The sequence below is a fragment of the Cylas formicarius genome, unplaced genomic scaffold, assembly GCF_029955315.1.
Source record: "Cylas formicarius isolate icCylForm1 unplaced genomic scaffold, icCylForm1.1 PGA_scaffold_3__17_contigs__length_32017465, whole genome shotgun sequence".
Taxonomy (NCBI): Eukaryota; Metazoa; Arthropoda; class Insecta; order Coleoptera; family Brentidae; genus Cylas; species Cylas formicarius.
Window position 1 is genome coordinate 9,122,038 of NW_026844326.1, and position 18,114 is coordinate 9,140,151.

An 18,114-nucleotide genomic window follows, 5' to 3' on the forward strand; every position below is an offset into this window, starting at 1 on the left:
CTGCATAATTTCCTAAATAAAATTGATACCTGGGGTCTTATTTGTAGTAGGCGTTAACTACATGTGTTTTCTTAGATTCAAAGGTTCATACTTTTATGGAAGACCCTGTATTATATTTTCACACGAAAAAGGTCATGTTAGAAGTCGCTAGCAGCAATCGTTTTCGAAATATTTTGATTTGAAGTAATCAATGCACACGTTTTTTAAAAAAGTGAAACAATTCTGACAAGGAACAAAAAGGACAAGTAGACTATTTCTTAATGGGAAATAATTATAAATCGTTATTGAACTATCTGAGCCGTATTTCATAGGCGTAGTATTGTACCTATGATGATTGTCAATAATTTCGAGAGTGGTAGGTAGACAGGCAGACCTACCTATGCTATAGTGTTTAAAATTAGAATTATATTTACTCATCGGCAGTTGTTCTTTTAAATGACTAGTTGTTCTGAATTTGCTGCTTAGAAACGGATTAATAAAACTTCCTCTCTAAAAATGAGAAAATTGTTTTTCTCAATGTTTTCAACGCTTTTTTCCAGCAAAACTCAAAATTCGGAATTACAAAAATAGTTCAAACTTTGAAAATATATTGACTTGTGCACTGGAATAAAGGGTCACCAAAGAGAAGTACAGGAAGAAAAGAAAAAGATAAAAAATACTCTGGTTTTACTTAAAAAGTAAAATACCTAACCAGATGAGTTGCCAGAAAAAAATTGCTCTTTCGATAACTATACGTGATAATGATGGATAATTATTATTATATTTATTATTCTGATAAACTACCTGTATTAACGCCACTGTCATATTACTTTTATTCACCAAACTCGCATTTCAATTGGATGCAAATTAGTGTGACCCCAATTTCGGAACTATACAAGGTGTGCAAGTCCTAAATACTGAAAAACGGAATTTTTAAATGCTGTAATTGCAATTTATCTGAACTTTATGATACAACCTTTAAGTTGCCCACCCTGTTTACCCAAATTTACATTATAGAACGCTCTTGCATTAAGAAGCAGAACATACTAAGGTCACTTTACAATGCAACACAAGACAATACAGTTCAGAAGTAAAATTAACCTTTTAATGAAAATGTCGCTAAAATTGATCACGGACCATTTACTCAAGTGTATGTCAAAATTGTAGTATGCACGATTTAAACTTTAAGATCTAAAGGGCAAAAAATCTCCGACAATAATTTTACTTTTCTAAGCGAAGAGGGTTTTCTATTTTTGAAGTCAGAGCCGGTTATCTTGGATTCCGACCGTTAAATTTGGTGCGGATCGTACTCGACTAACCTGTCCATTTTTGCGCTTTAGCTGAGGCCATTCCAAGGAGCAGGTTCTTAGCTTTTCTCGTTTGGCCGAGGATGCCGATTCGCGGTCTGAAACAAATATGAAAGAAAAAACGTTTAGCGCTCTTCGAAAATAGCATCTGGGGAATTTATATGGGCAACAGCAAGGTTATATCGTCGCGTCATAACTGTAAAATGTTAAACCAAAAGGAGGCCCCCGCCTATAATTCGCGGCATTTAATTTTATCGCGGCTTAAATTAATCCGATCGATCTTTTGCAGTGACGATATAGAAGGTACACTCACGATTTACATTGAATGGGGAAATTGTAATCCGTCTTATCACCTAGGTAAAACGATTATTGTCTTTGGAATGATGTTTGTATGTATGTCGATCGATAATTTTTTTTGCCGAATTAAAGCAAAATACACTTGTGTGCATAGAATTCAGCCCATTGTAACTTTTCACTAAAATTACAAAATAAATATACTCTTTGAAAAATAATTTAATGTGCTTTAATACGAGTTTAAATTGATTAAAATAGAAATAGGCTGATTGACAATTAACAATTTAAAAATAATTTTTTAATAATGGGTATAACTTAAATAACATCTTTTAGACGATTAGGCATAGATCTAACCAAGTTCGTTATTGTTTCTTGTGGAATGTGAAACCACTCTTCCTCTACTGCAACAATAACCTCTGGAATCGAGGTTGGGGTTCGAATTCTAGCTTGAATTCTTCATTTTAGCTTATCCTATAACGGTTCGATCGGATTGTTCATTTTCGACTAAAGCAATAATTTGAGCAGCTTTTTGCGGTGTAGTATTTAAGTACACTTAAACAGTAACCAAATTATTAAAAACAAAAAATGTGAAAATTTCGGTTGCCAGGCAATTAATTTAAGTCTTTGAGAAGTTTGTTGCTCTCTTTATAACTACCACATATGCACATTTCATTTGTTTACCCGTTGCTACGCATAAAAAAAATCAGCACTCTTGCGAAATAGTTTCTAAAAAAATTGAGCTAAAGTCGAAAGTTTACAGTGGGACAATTTCTATGCACTTTTTCGGAATGCTACCGTTTTAAAAATAAGGCAAGAAAAGATATTTATAGTGTAAAAACACGAATAATACATGTAATCAACTAAATGCCAACTATGATAATTAAAATTTTTAAATTATGCAACAAGTTTGATAAACGCCATTTTAGTCACAGTTCAGATTAGATTGAGTCCTCGAGTGCTTAATAAACGAGTGCCAGAAGAATGTGTTGCATACTATAATTTTTCCTCAACTATTAATTAGCCTTGGCTACATTTTTGCAAAAAAGCAGGAATCTAATTACTGAGTGCCGTGTGACATGTTCGTTAGAATTGACAAACGTCAAAATAGCACCCGTGGATATAATCTGACGAAAACAAAAATTTTTTAATTCATCTTTTGTTGTTATACCTTTGCGTTCCACTCAGATAACAACAAAAATCTACAAAACAGGGTATAACTAAAATTATGAATTAAGGTACTTTAAGAGAAAATAGTATCCGGAACATATAAACAACAAAAAATAAATAAACACGCTAATCAGCAAATGGCAATAGCAAAATAGCAATTAGAGGACCGTTTTTTTCTAGTATTGCCTCACAGTGCTAAAAACTGTTTTCTCAGTGATGAATAGATCATGGCCAGTGACATTTTTGAAAAGGATGGCGATCTACAACACCAAAAGTTATTATTATATTTTATTTTATCTACCTTCTTGTTGCTTAAAAAACCTGTACTCTTAGCATTAAAACTGTTTTTTTAGTTTATGATAATCTGCAAGTAAATACCAGATTGGCATTATTATCAGTAAACCATTAAAAACAAAGAAGATAATCCATAAAGCAAATTTAACGTGCCTTTTTGACATTGTGGAACCAAAAGGGGATTGGCGTGAGTACAATTGGAATACTTGTTGTAAAACAATCAATTACATGTGAAAGATCGATAAGCTATGTTTCAAAACGTGGAGAAGAAGATACCGGGAAAAAAGATAGTAGTAGATTAGATATTAAAAATGAGACTCTTGTAAATCAAGGATACGAACTTAATTCTTTTGTTGCGAACGAGACATCTCACTCATCATAATCACAGTCAATTGCAAAAAAAGAACTTGTGGGTAATTTCGGTTCTCTTTAGAAATTTTGATCACCGAACAAATTCTTGCAAATTGTCAATCGGCAAATTGCCGCTAATCGCTTCGGGATGTGTCGGGCTTGTTCGGCCCGGCTCTCACGAAACAGCGAGATGCGCTGGAGATGCGATTTATTAAATAACAAAAAGCCCCTTTTTCTGTGTTTAATGATATAGTGTGAATATTAAACTACTGTGCAATAGAATTCAAAAGCAATTGTCAACAACACCATTCGTTTCAAAAAGTTATTTACAGTAATGTAAGTAGTGGCAAAAGAATCTAGCGCTACTTTTAAAAATGATGTTTTCAGAGACAATGACGAGACTAGGTAACTGGATCCGAACATTTTCCCAATGTATCTTTCTTTAAATTAACTGTTTGGTGTTTAGTTAAATAATTCGTGCTTGTTCACAAACAGTAAAAGGTAAAAGTGAACTCTTTGACAAAGTGGAAATATTTAGTATTTTTGTGATGGCATTTTCAGGTAAAGAATTATATGAGAGTAACCTAAATCGTTTGTTAACCAAAGCTTATCTTGAACGGAAAGATCATGTTCTTTGCTGGATTATGGCTACGTACATTTTGTTTGAATCGAGGTTTGAATGCTATAGTTTAAACAGAATTAATAGGAGAAATATTCAAAAATATTATCCCACATCCTGTGGGTTTTTTAAGAGCTTAACAGAAACTGGCTCGCATTTTACTCCATACCTGCTTATAGATTGTTTGAAAAGAACCTAACTAAATAGAATTCTATGGACCCAGTACACAATCAACCTCCTTTAGCTCCGCCCCAGTTAACAAATGGCACAGAGTGCAATACGAGTCAGTTTCAGTTAAGCCCTGAAGAAGCAGACAGGAAAACATCAGGCGAAACATCAACAAGATTGATTCATAAACAACAATCCAAAAGGTTTTATAAATAGTATTACAGTAGCCTGTGGAAGTTTCTTTAAAAATTTAAACAATATTCTAATATCGCAATTGTTTTTGTGGATATAGAAACAATAGCAAGAATAGTTGAGCATAAAGTTCATGGGGATTCAAAATAATAGAATCTCCGCTCCATGCAAAAATTTTGTGTAAGAATTTAAAATATCTCAATATTATTAACTATATTTAAGATTTTTGACGAACCCGAACAATTTTTGTCAATTTCAAAAGGTAGCATTATCATAAAAAGCCAATAGAACAAAAGCCAATAAATATATTTTAAGTAGAAGAAGCACTTCTCAGATGGAAACAAAAAGTATATTAAAAAATGTGACATTTGATAAAGACACGGTGTTGTCGAAACAATTGTCATGTGAAAATATATAATTTCGTGAAAATCTGAACTTTTAGTTCTTATTTATTTTGTTAAATGGATTTTCATCAAGTGAAAGCCACCTCAGTTCAATGTCAATTCAAAAAATGTCTATTCATATGTAGTTTTCACCACTGAACATATTAACAGCAGTGTAAGTGTCATCTCCTGAAAAATATTACGTTGTTATTTGATTTTAGAAAACATAAATGGCATGGAAACTAGAAACTAGAACTAGAAACCATACAAATGAAACTCCTGTCTATCCTGACATTCAGTGACATCACTAATTTAAAAAAAAGTAGAGTATTATGTGATGTGAAAATTAATTTGCAACATTAATAAAAAAAAAAAGATCACTTCAGGAACATTTGTGAAAAAGAAAAAGCGTATGGAAGAAAAACCTCTACACTAGCTATACCTTATTCTATAGCTAAATCGATTGGAAAACAGCGAAAAACATTTCCTTTTGACTTTGACAGTTTTTCATTATTACATTTCAATTTTCAGTTCGATCTAAGTTAAAGATTGAAACTGGTTACCTTTTTTCATGGAACGGAATATACAGAAATCACTGATTTTTCTATTGCCTATTTATATATAACACATAAAATTAATGAACTTTAGTGTTTAAACATGTTCTATCGAAGAAATTATCACTTGGGTTGTTTTGTACATGGTTTAGCGAAAAGCTCTTTTCTTACATTAGAAAATTTTTAAAATAAATTCAAGCTGAACTCTGCATAGCAGAAATAAATTAACATTTTTAACACCGCAGCACAGAGTAGCAGCATATTAAAAATACTTAGTTATAGCAGCATTCAACTTTATAAATTCTTTGCCACATGATTTAATAAATCATAATGTTCAAAAATTGGAGGCCCTTTTCAAAATTCATTTATTTATCTATTCATTGGCTTTTGTTTCATTGGTATTTGTTATTTCCCTTTAGAAAGTAAAATTGGGACAACAAAATCATTTTCGCTGTGTTCCCTCCAAACCCCGGGCTCTTTTTACGACAAGTTATTGATAATCTTGTTGATTTATTTACCACGGGAACCAGAAATAGCAGCGAAATCGATAACGGATTTTCCTAATGAGAGATTTGAATTGAATTCGTGTCGACGCAACGCATTGTATAGGAGAATCCGTATTAACCTACCAACCCTAAAGCTTAATATTATTAATCGTTTTTTCCATACCATCGATGACAATGCTTTCCCCAATTTAGAACGGATTAATACAACATTAAAATAACACAGAATTATGTTGACAAGGCCTACGAATGGAGGCTACATATTCGCCAGATATCTCTACGCCTCGCGATTTTAAATCGGTATAAATGAGAATTTCAAGTTCGCTCGCATTCAAACCAATAACGTCACGTCATTAAATTTTATGTATTCGGCGCAACCAAACGCGAATTATTGTTCCGAGTCAGACCACATCCCAAATATAAATTATTACGGGGTTTCATGTCGATTATGCAGAGAAAAGAGCAAACTAATTATTACATGAGAATGGGTACATGTTGGTCGGTTTAAGAAGGGCCCTATACGTTATCTTGAAATAATAATAATAACAATAATAATAATAAACGACCTTTATTAGAATACAGCAGAAAAACATACCACAGGAGAGTTGGACAGGTGGTAAGATCTAGCACCGCTACTCCACCTAACCACGGATACAACGTAATAGAATCTTTAGAATTTAACAAGGAAAAAAATGACAAACATAAATATCAGCTCTTACGTCCACCTAAATACACAATAAGACAGTTTTAAACCAATCAAAAGGGGATAAATGTTAAAAAAAACAATATAAAGTGGAAGTAAAAATAACTAAGTGAACATCACTACCCCTGACCAGTCTATCATAGAGATAGCGAGGCTTTTCGTACCTAGTAATTTTATACATTAACGTAGACAGATGCACAAAATACCAGACAGATTGAATCACTGCGAAACCTTGAGTGCCGGCGTTATATGATCAAATTTACACAAACTATAGCTGTATCTCAGGCAGGCATTTTGCAATTTTTTTAAGTATTCCGTCTTGGAGCCGGCCAGTATATACCGTCCAATAGACAGAGTATAAGAGAGTCACACAATTTGAGTCTAAGTAGATAAGAAATCTTTATACATCTAAAGTACTTTCAGTTTACCGTAGGACTTCTGCAGTAAGTGAGAATCAAAAAACAATTTGCTATCAAGAAAGACTTCTAAGTTTTTACATTTGTAGACAAATTCAAGCAGAGAACTATTCAAGAAAAAAAGAAGGACCCGGGTGTTGCAATGATTTAATATCGGTCCATGGGCTTTGGAGATTCTAGAAATCATTTCAAGATCCTCATTTAGGCCGTTGAAAGACAAAGTTATGTCTACCGAGAATGAAAGGCATATTTGCATATCATCTAGAATAACATTTATTTAGATGCCTAGAGAAGTCCAAACCAATAAACGTCCTAAAATGCTGTCCCGATGAACTTCCCTTCAAATTGGTAGCCACCACTGATCCCAACGTAACCCCCTGTCGGCGACCTCCCAAGTAAGCAGTAGCAATGTAGTTTAAACCAAAGAACTTAACTTCAAAATAAGAACAGTATGATTTAAGGTATCTATCTGTCTAATCTAATCTATGTTTTTTTTTAATTTTAATTTCTTTTTATTATTTCAACTCACTCAATTTTAATCAGGGTGGTGAAATAAAGTTACATTAGGCACAAATATGTTATTATATTTATTGCATTGGGAACAGTAGATATATTTTCGTTCTTTTTGGCACATAATTTATCTTAATTGGTGTAGTTATAAGTTCACGTTTACCAGGGTTAAGTTTGAATAGCTTTAGATTAGACGTCGACCTGTACATATTTATATTTTACGTACATTTATACTTTGATTATTATCAATAAAGTCGATTCTTATTCGACTTCAATCAACTTATCCTCCTTCACTGAATTCACAAAAATGCTATATTTCCCTTTAGAAAGTATTTTCAATCAGGGTGGTGAAATAAAGTTACATTTTATAAACGGAACTCCCTATATTTAATTACATTTTTAAGTACTCCTTTTAAAAGAGGAATCCAATGATACATTATGAATATCTACATAACCGTCTTCAATGCACCGTTATTAGCAAATATCTTGGGATTCTGGTTATTTAGAAAACTTCTGAATTCCTCCTGTTGACTTCTTCAGAGCTTAACCGAAACTGAAGAACTAAACAGGATGATTGGCGAAACGTCAGCAAGTTCGACTCCGCAAAAACCGATAAAGGAGGAATCCAGAAGGATTGTGTAAGTGGAAGTGGAAGAAGGTTTAGGTTTTTGTTACGTTGTCTATTAAATTTTAAAACATTTTTCCGCATAACGTATTTTAGAAAATAATGTAATAATCATTGACGTGTTTTCAAAAAACCATTTGAATGAATTGCCGTTTCTCGTCGTTAAAATTTTTGACAGTATAACGTTTGCATTCCATTGAGTTTTTTCTCGGTTGAACATGTAAAGAAAAGCCAAATTTCCTGATAGACGCTAACAAGGAAACAAAATATTTGGCAACATTTATCGACAATTCCGAAGAAGTTTGACTGTATTGAACAAAATTCTACAGTAAGTGTTAGATAACGATACGCAGCTGAATATACTGCTGCACTTTGAAGATAGTTCTGAAACCTTCACCCGTCTAGCAGCTTCAAATCTGGACGTAAAGAGAACATCCCCCTTCAAGATAGCCAAAAATTAATGCCTGATGTAGACAGATAAAAATGTGACCCAGAAACCTAAAATTTCAAATCAGTGTCTTTTTCTGCTTGAAATATCGAGAGTGGTTTGCAAATTGGTACATTCATTTCGAAACACCCTGTATATGCAAATTGAATGAACTGGAATCCATTAAAAATACGTAAACATTAAAAAATAAAAAGCCCGATACATATGAGAAAAGTGGTGCACCGATTTCAAGTTTAGAGTACGAGATTATGGAATGCTTTGTATGAATAACTAAAAATATGAAACACTTAATTACAATTTCGGTTAGAATTTATATAATACCACATCACCTCCTTGAATATCGACTGAACTATAACCTTAAGAAACTTTTAGTATCTATTAACGTGACATTAATCAAAACTGCTTCTTCAAACATATCAGATTGGCATTCTTGTGATAATATCAAGCATCTAATTATAGTGTGACAATTTCTGATCCGTCAATACTTAACTTTTCCGATGAGAAAATTACACCAGTGAAATAACTGAACCAATCAAGAAAGTGACATCCTGCTAGAACTGCGTATCATTGCAATTCCATTCGAATGTGGTCGATAATTGGCAAATACAATATGCTAAAATATTACGCACACGTGGTATAAAGACTTCGAACTGTAAACCTGGAACATAGCCTCATTTCCATGTGAATGTCGAAACAAATTCGAAAAAGGAAGAAATAATAATAGGCAATACCCAGCAGCATATTTAAGTGGGACGCTCGGCAGGTAAGCTGCTTCCTCCTAAAACCCAACCCAAAAGTAGATTTATTAGTTTTATTGCTCCGACAAACGAACAAGCGATATGAAATGATTTTGTCAAAACGGATCAAATTCAAACAACGTCAATTAGAATTTAAAAAGCAGGCTTCTGAAATGCTAACTTTTTTAACGGCAGTAGCTCATTATATTATTATGTAAATATTAAAATAATGTTCATCTATTGTTTGATAAAAATTGAGTAAATAAAACAAAATGCAGAGTTTTAGATACAATTTTTTACACCTTTTTATAGCTTGAGAAAAATCAATAATAATAATTGTCAATTATTTACAACTGCCATGAATATATATATATATATATATATATATATATATATATATATATATATATATATATATATATATAATTTTCTCACGTATTGATTCACGGATGGAAAAATGTGATGACACTATCATCCCGTTGAACTCCGACTGGAATCCTGCAGAGGTTTCGCCAAAATCTCACTTGGCATCTTCAATGCTCGCGCTCCGAGTGTTCGAAGTGTTTTCGGAGCGCGAGCATTGAAGATGCCAAGTGAGATTTTGGCGAAACGTCTGCAGGATTCCAGTCGGATGCAGGATTTGCAGAATTCCAGTCGGAGTTCAACGAGCGAACGGATGATATCCCGGAATATAGTGTCATCATATATATATATATATATATATATATATATATATATATATATATATATATATATATATATATATATATATATATATATATATATATATATATATATATATATATATATATATATATATATATATATATATATATATATATATATATATATATATATATATATACATATAAGTTGTGAAATGAGGCATCTGTATCTGGCAAACTTTATATTACCAGAACCTATATATGAACCTATATGCACTTTGTCTTAAAATTAAGCCCATTAAACTGTTGCAAAGTGCTCTATTGTTTATTGCAGCTAATTACGCTTTACATACTAACTTTTTATTTGTGCATATGTTTAACGTATTCTGTTTTCCCAGTTCTTATTTAATTTGCTCTCAATTGGTATTAACCGCAATATGTGAACGCGTACCTCGATTTTCCCACTCTAATTAAAAGCCAGATGGCTGTGAAACAAGCCATTCAATAAATTTGCCCCAAACTATTCGCAAAACAAAGATAAGAACTTCTACAAATTTTACCCTTGGGATATATATAACGGTCACCTTTTCGATAGGTAAATGTTAAACCATTAAAGATAAATACAATTCAGTGGCATACAAGTGGGAAATTTACATGAATAATATCCTGAAGATGAAAAAATTATATTATCAGAGGTGGACTAAGAAATATTTCAGAAAAACCGATTCTCTTACAAAGAAAAAAGTTATACAAACTTTTTGGGATCAAAATGAGCTTCTTCGAAATTCATTATAGGGTGACCCAATTTTGTACACTACTAACTGAAATTTTAAATTTAACACTCAGTATTAGTAAATATAAAATGAAACACATAACATTTTTATCTAATCTCGAACCGTTTTGAGAGTTTTAACTTAAAATGTAGTAAATTATAATTTTATATGTTTTTTTTTCTTGCAAACGAGTAACAGTAGACATGAAGTACTGACTTAACCAGCTGAAAAAGCTGAACCGCACAACTGTTCAATAAGTTTTTGTTCGTAAAATTGCAAATAAGTGTGCTAGGAAAAAAATACCAAATAAATACACAACTTTCATCCCATTGAAACGATTCTATCTTTAATTATTCGAAAGTTACCAATATAATCCGATTGAAAAAACGACCGTCCTGTATGCATCGCTTTCCCGCACCGTGACGGCGTTTTAAAAAATTTCACGCTGATTTTCCAACGTAATAATTTGCACGTACTTATCTAAAAAACGTCAAAGTTACTGCGGCATAAAAGCACGATAAAATCATGAAGATTAAATCGTTTTCTGGTGCGTGAAGGCTTTAACGAAATCTTATCAGTGTAATTTGTTTAATTTTGATCGAGTAACGTTTACGTTACATTGAAACGCGAATAAATCGCGTCTCATTTCCGCGATCGGCGGAAAAATCGAATATGTTTTTTATTCTCCATTATGGTATTGTGAGAACTCGCTCAGCTGCTTATCTAAAAATAGTAAAGAAAAAACAGACGACATGTGGATTATTCTATTTCAGTCCGGAATTTATTTTAAAATTTCTTAAGACAAGAAGGCTGAAGAACAGTAAAAATTAATTGTTTTGGGGCCATTTACCTTAAATACTGGATTATGACCTCTGCATAATTCTCCATATCATTTATTGCAGTGTCATGGGACGATAGTATTCAATGGACAATGAAAACGAGCACAAAATTACTTGTGCAATTGAAATTGAAATTGAAAAACAATTGCTGCAATTTTAGTAATGTTGCAAATAAAAAGGCAAATTTTCCGTGTTGTCTATGTTTTTATTATGGTTATTCTGCATTCTATCCCCACGTATTAGTTCTAGTTCGCAGTTACTGTTCAGACATGGACACCGCGCTCATCATTTATACCTAGTTTCTTAATGCGAGAGCTAAATAAAAGGTAAATTTGAATTACTAATTTGGTTTCAATACTATCTTCCGATAAATTCCGTATTCCTATATTATAAATTAAGGCCATAAGAGTTTAGTAAATGAAAGTAATGTGACAGAGGCTTTACTGCAGGTAGTCTATTATTTTGATAAATATAATAACAGTTATACATTATATAATTATACTTATTAAGAAATAGGGCTCAATTTATAATTTGAAGTTTGAATTTTACTTTTATTTTCCTATTTCAATTTTTTCTTCGACTCTTTCCTGTGCCTAATGCGCTTCTGAAATTTAAGGTATATTTGTTTTTATACTTTTTATGCAATTCTGCATTTTTTCTTTATTTTATTTTCAAGAGAATACGATTGTGCATCTTTCCTGGTTAGGTGCCAAAGTATACCTAGTGTCAATGAGGTGACAGGTCCAACCAGAACTCTGCCAAAAAATGAAATAAATTTGAAATTTAGAGAGAGGAAGTGATGTCAGCTTTCTTATTTTAACTAACACCTCCTGCTTGTGTTCTATGGGTAAATCCAGGTATTTTTACCTCATTTCTATAGCTCAAATAGTTTTGAAGGCGATTGGGTTCAAAAATTTCTCTGTCATTTTTCCTCAGTTATTTGAAATAAAAAAAAACATTTGAACCAAAACATTGAAAAGACACTTTTTTCACTTTTATCAAAGGTATTTGATAAAAGGGAAAAATTAGACTGTTACCGGAAGTCCAAAAAAAATTTTACTTACCAAAGAAAATAAACTATTTTCAATATTTTTTAGTGATATACGCTTTGAATTTTAAATTAAAATCGCAAAAATCTCAAAAAGTATTGGAGACACATAAAAACGCTTTATCATAAGTATTATTCTAAATTGAATACATAATAAAAAAATGGGACTTTGCATTCGAGGTTTTTGCGGAAAACTACTACAAAATCCAATTTTTAGCGTTCCCGTAAAAGCGAATATATGTTTTTTTTAATTTTTATCAAGTGGTTTTATGTACAGAACACTCTTTCTGAGAATTCTTCTTTGATTAAAACATGTTTGTTTTGACATTTTTTAATGCTATATATCTCTAAAACTATTACGAAAAATTTACTCGTAGAATACGAAAATCGAAAAATATACGTTGTGTTTCATTTGAAATAAAAAAGTTGAATTGTCTTATATGCCAAAATGTATCTCTACTTTATTTATATAACATGTCTCAATTTCAAATTTATTTAATATTATTTGAGGGCAAGTAATTTCATCGACACCCGGTATATTTCCCACGCTTCTTCATTTCTATTCTTTTTTTTTTGAGCTGAGTAAACTGCAATCGAATTTTTTATTTAGTCACCAATGAAACACCTCGTATAAAAAGAGTAGATCGTGAAAAACAACAATTAAATTTTAAAATACGACAGTATCAAAAAATTCGAACGCACAAATTCGTAAATACTCGGCTTAAGTGACCTACGCTCTGCAACAATGAACCCAATTACTGAAACTGTAGTCCACTAAAAAGCAATAAATTCGCTAAAGGACGTTTCCTGTTGTCGATAGCGCTTAAATACGAGGGTCATACGATAAATAATTTTGAAAATGAAAAAATGCGTGTAAAAAATTTTTTGAGAATTGTGAGTTGTTTTCGAAAGCTTTCAATAATTTCGTTTTTTTTTCCTGTTAAATAGCACTGTAATGAGATTACAAAAGTTTCACTTTAGTTTTATTTATTTCGTTGCACAATACATCCTGAAAAGTTTAACTTCCAAGAAAAAATGTGTTAATAATATAGTTTCCATTTAAACTCTCTTCGCCAGTGAAAAATCATATTTAATAATTTAAATTTCAATTCAAACATAATACAAATTTTTGGGAGATAAACAAAGTAATTAAATATTGCTTTAATTAAATTAACCAATAAACTTTACAGTTCGATAAAACTGAAAATTCACATTACCTGATCGATTTAGTACCAGTTGTGAATAAAACCGCTACCGATTTTCAAATAGGTTCACCAAAAAAAAAAGGCAAAAGGGAATGCAGTATACAACCACCGGATACAACTGTACGCAACCACCGACTTGGTGATTCCACAGCCCACAGCTTACTACTACTAAATATAACGATGAATGACGCCGAAAGCTCTCTCGAAAAAGCGTGTACCTTAGGGCATGCGCACTGCCGTCGGTGGGTGTATCGCGTCCTGAATGTTATTTGTGTTTTATTTTTTAGCGAGTTACGTCACAATGTTTGACGTCAGCGGTCGCGAGAGGTGTGTCAATGTTTATCTCCTTTATTTCCGATCGGTAGCGACGCGCGGTTTGCATTTTTAGAAGGTTTTCCTTGGATATGTGACCATCTCCCATATTAAGGAATTTGGGAACCTAATTTTCTTATTTAATTAATAGCGTTCTTTTGAAAGCCATACAATTGGTTTGTGTATCGTTTTATTCTGTAACACTTAAGAGATGGATTTTTAGTTTCACATTGGTACTTGTTAATGTGTTTTTTTTTAATCTCGGCATTGTTGCTTGGGTTGTTGATCGAGACGCAAGCAGCACTCTGTAATTTTCTTCAGTTGTGAAAATAGAGTTTCACTAGAAAATCCGCGTTTTCTTTATTCAACTATTAGACATATTAAGTATACAAAAAGTTAAATATAATGCTTTTTATGATTGTTAGTTGTTTACATTATTGGTCAATAACTAACTTTCAACAATCTGTATTTTCTAAACCATCAGCGTTTGGATAGGAAAAATTTTCTCCCACTGGAGCATTGCATGGAATATGAAATATACACGAATACGAACACTATCACGGATGATTTACATACGTCAAACAAAAAGGACTAAAATAACATACTTCAAATGCACTTGGTACATTATAATTGAAATACAAATATTCATCAAAAGAATAAAAATGCTGATTAATTAAAAATCGTTTGACTGTTTGTTTATACAAATGGTGAATTACGAACAGCATTTGGAAGCGCATAAAAAATTTAACGGACCAATAATTTGGACTAGTCTGACACCTCTCTAAGCGCCAGTAGGTAATAATCACATTGTCCCGACCTCTGGTTTGATGGTCATGCACTTCCTTATAAGTGGTAAATAGATGCAGATTTGTCTTTATAACTAATAGTTTTTTAACACAAACAACGAGGACAATGTAAGAATTTCCAAGTCTCGAAAAGCATTTTTACAGTCCTCCCGATAACTAAGTCCACTAATAATTGGAATTGCTTTTCTTTGTAATCTGAACAAACGGTGCCTGCCAACAGCATGCCCCAAATATCGCATATAGGAGGTGTGCATGAAAAAGTGCAAAATATGCAGTCCTTAACACACCAGGAGAGACATTTTCGAAGCAAATACAACCTTTTGGTCAGTTTTTGAGCAACAACATATATATGGGAGTCCCACTGAAGTTTTGGGTCAATATAGATGCCAAGAAATTTGGTATTTATTTTATTAAAATTAACTCTACTTTAATTTCGCATGGAAAAAACCATTCTCTCCGTTTTATCCTTATTTAAAACTGATTTATTTGCACTAAACCAGTGTTCAGCCTTTTCCTGTGCGATCCTGGATCTCTCCAACGTGTTTCCCCAGAAACAGACACAGTGGTGTCATCAGCAAAGTGTGTGTGTGTAAATAGATGTAGGATCTACAAGGGGAAGGCGATTTATATATATATATATATATATATATATATATATATATATATATATATATATATATATATATATATATGTGTGTGTTCGAAGTGTTTTCGGAGCGCGAGCATTGAAGATGCCAAGTGAGATTTTGGCGAAACGTCTGCAGGATTCCAGTCGGATGCAAGATTTGCAGGATTCCAGTCGGATGCAGGATTACAGTCGGAGTTCAACGAGCGAACGGATGATATCCCGGAATATAGTGTCATCATATATATACATATATATATATATATATATATATATATATATATATATATATATATATATATATATATATATATATATATATATATATATATATATATATATATATATATATATATATATCCTCACGTATTGATTCACGGATGGAAAAATGTGATGACACTATATTCCGGGATATCATCCGTTCGCTCGTTGAACTCCGACTGGAATCCTGCATCCGACTGGAATCCTGCAAATCTTGCATCCGACTGGAATCCTGCAGACGTTTCGCCAAAATCTCACTTGGCATCTTCAATGCTCGCGCTCCGAAAACACTTCGAACACTGGGAGGTTATCGGCGGTGCGTGCGGTATTTATACTCTGCGCCGGAGATGGTAACGGTGCTGCTTGTGCGTGGGGGGAGGTGGCTCCGCCCCCTGAATTGTCGCGTTGTTAATTTCGCCCGATCGTAGTTGCGATGTTCCCGTTGGCTGCTGCGCATCACTCTGCTGTTTGATTATCGTTCTCCACGTGTTGGATAAATGCAGAGCGTCGTCTCTCGTATTGAGGTGTCCGGACTTTTCTATTTCGATGGCCTCTCGTATAATCCTAGTCCTAAAATCAGGAATATTAGCTATTTGTTTGCAAGTGCCGAAATCAATTTTGTGGCCTGTCTGATGTTGGTGCTGAAACAAAGCAGATGTTGTTTGTTTGTTTCTTATGGCTAAACGATGTTCCTCGAGCCTGGCTGAAATCCTTCTGTTGGTCTGTCCCACATACGTCAGGCTGCACGATCCGCATGCTACACTGTATACTCCTTGGTTTTCCAGAGTAATTTTTTGTTTTGGGTTTCTTAGTATTGCTCCGATGGTATGGTCAGGTTTGTATGCCGTTGATATGTCGTGTTTCCGTAATATTCGGCCGATTTTGTCAGTAACCCCCTTGATGTATGGCAGGACAGCGATCGATCTTCGTTGGGTCTCGTCCTGCACTCTCTGCTGCGGCTGTTGTTGTTTACCGATTGCCTTGCTGATGGTGCGCCTTTGGTATCCGTTTTGTTGAAAAAAAATATATATATATATATATATATATATATATATATATATATATATATATATATATATATATTCTCACGTATTGATTCACGGATGGAAAAATGTGATGACACTATATTCCGGGATATCATCCGTTCGCTCGTTGAACTCCGACTGGAATCCTGCATCCGACTGGAATCCTGCAAATCTTGCATCCGACTGGAATCCTGCAGACGTTTCGCCAAAATCTCACTTGGCATCTTCAATGCTCGCGCTCCGAAAACACTTCGAACACAGTGTTGGTATGGTATCACCGCAATCGCTGCACATAGACCGGAACCTATCTAAAAAAAATATTTTCTATTTTTTGAGAAACAGTTTCTAAAAAAGTATTATATGTAAGCCAACATATTTTTTTTAGTTATACTACAAAGCAGTAGCATTAAAAATGTAATATTCTTATCTGCATATGAATCTGAAGAATATTTTAGAACATATATACCGTTTTTCTATAAAACGGTTAATGCCAGTCGCCAGGCCGCGCGTGTATGACGTAAGCAGTCGGGCGGAGCTAGTGGAATTGGAGTAGGGGTAAAGGGGAATCGCTCGCCGAGGAACGCGGGCGACAATTTCACACCTGTATAGAACACAAAAAGCAAAATATGAGAAAATAAAAGTAATTCACAACAAAAAACGTATTTTTGAAGCTGAAACAGTTCTGTTTTATTTCTTCTTGTAAGAGTTGGAAGGTGGTGTTGAGAAATACACTATTCGAAACTGATGAATGTAAGAATAATGATAATATTTGTTACAATAATAATAAATAAAATAAATATATACATTAAGGACTACATCATTAGTTGGGCGATATGCATCGTTGGTGTTATGCAACCCCTAAAGCAAACAACCAGTCCTACATATAAAGTAATTATTCTATAATAACAAGGAATGGGCACCACTGGAACAAAATAATATAAATAATAACTGGTGAAAAACTGACTACCTGTATAGAAAATATTACAAGTAATATAAAAAATATATAAAAAGAAATATAACAAAAGTGTATAACAAATTTACGAAGAAAAATTATAAGCAACTCTATTTTACGTAGATATTCGATATATGTTGTCAACAAAGTGTTGTATAAGTTTTTGTTGAAATGTTATTAACGAGATGTCTGATCACAGCTAAAGCAGCGTTTAAATTCGGCTGAATTATGCTTAAAAATAGCGAACACCCAGAGTGGTTCATCCAGCACATTGAATTACGTTGAATATTGAATACTCAATAATGTAACAATATATTATGTTGAGCAGCCGTCGGATTTTAACTACTCCGACC

At 33.0% G+C, this 18,114-nt stretch overlaps 1 protein-coding gene across 1 annotated transcript in view; it reads right to left on the reverse strand.

The window, feature by feature from the left end:
* LOC132699402 (sialin) overlaps positions 1–13,948 on the reverse strand; it is a 38,756-nt gene extending 24,808 nt beyond the window's left edge. Inside the window, exons 1-2 of the mRNA XM_060666075.1 lie at positions 13,793–13,948; positions 1,299–1,384 (exon numbers count right to left, since the gene is read on the reverse strand). Of these exons, the coding sequence (XP_060522058.1) occupies positions 1,299–1,329 (31 nt within the window). The 5' untranslated portion in view covers positions 1,330–1,384; positions 13,793–13,948. The remainder of the gene's footprint in view (positions 1–1,298; positions 1,385–13,792) is intronic.
* Between the last annotated feature and the right edge of the window lie 4,166 nt (positions 13,949–18,114).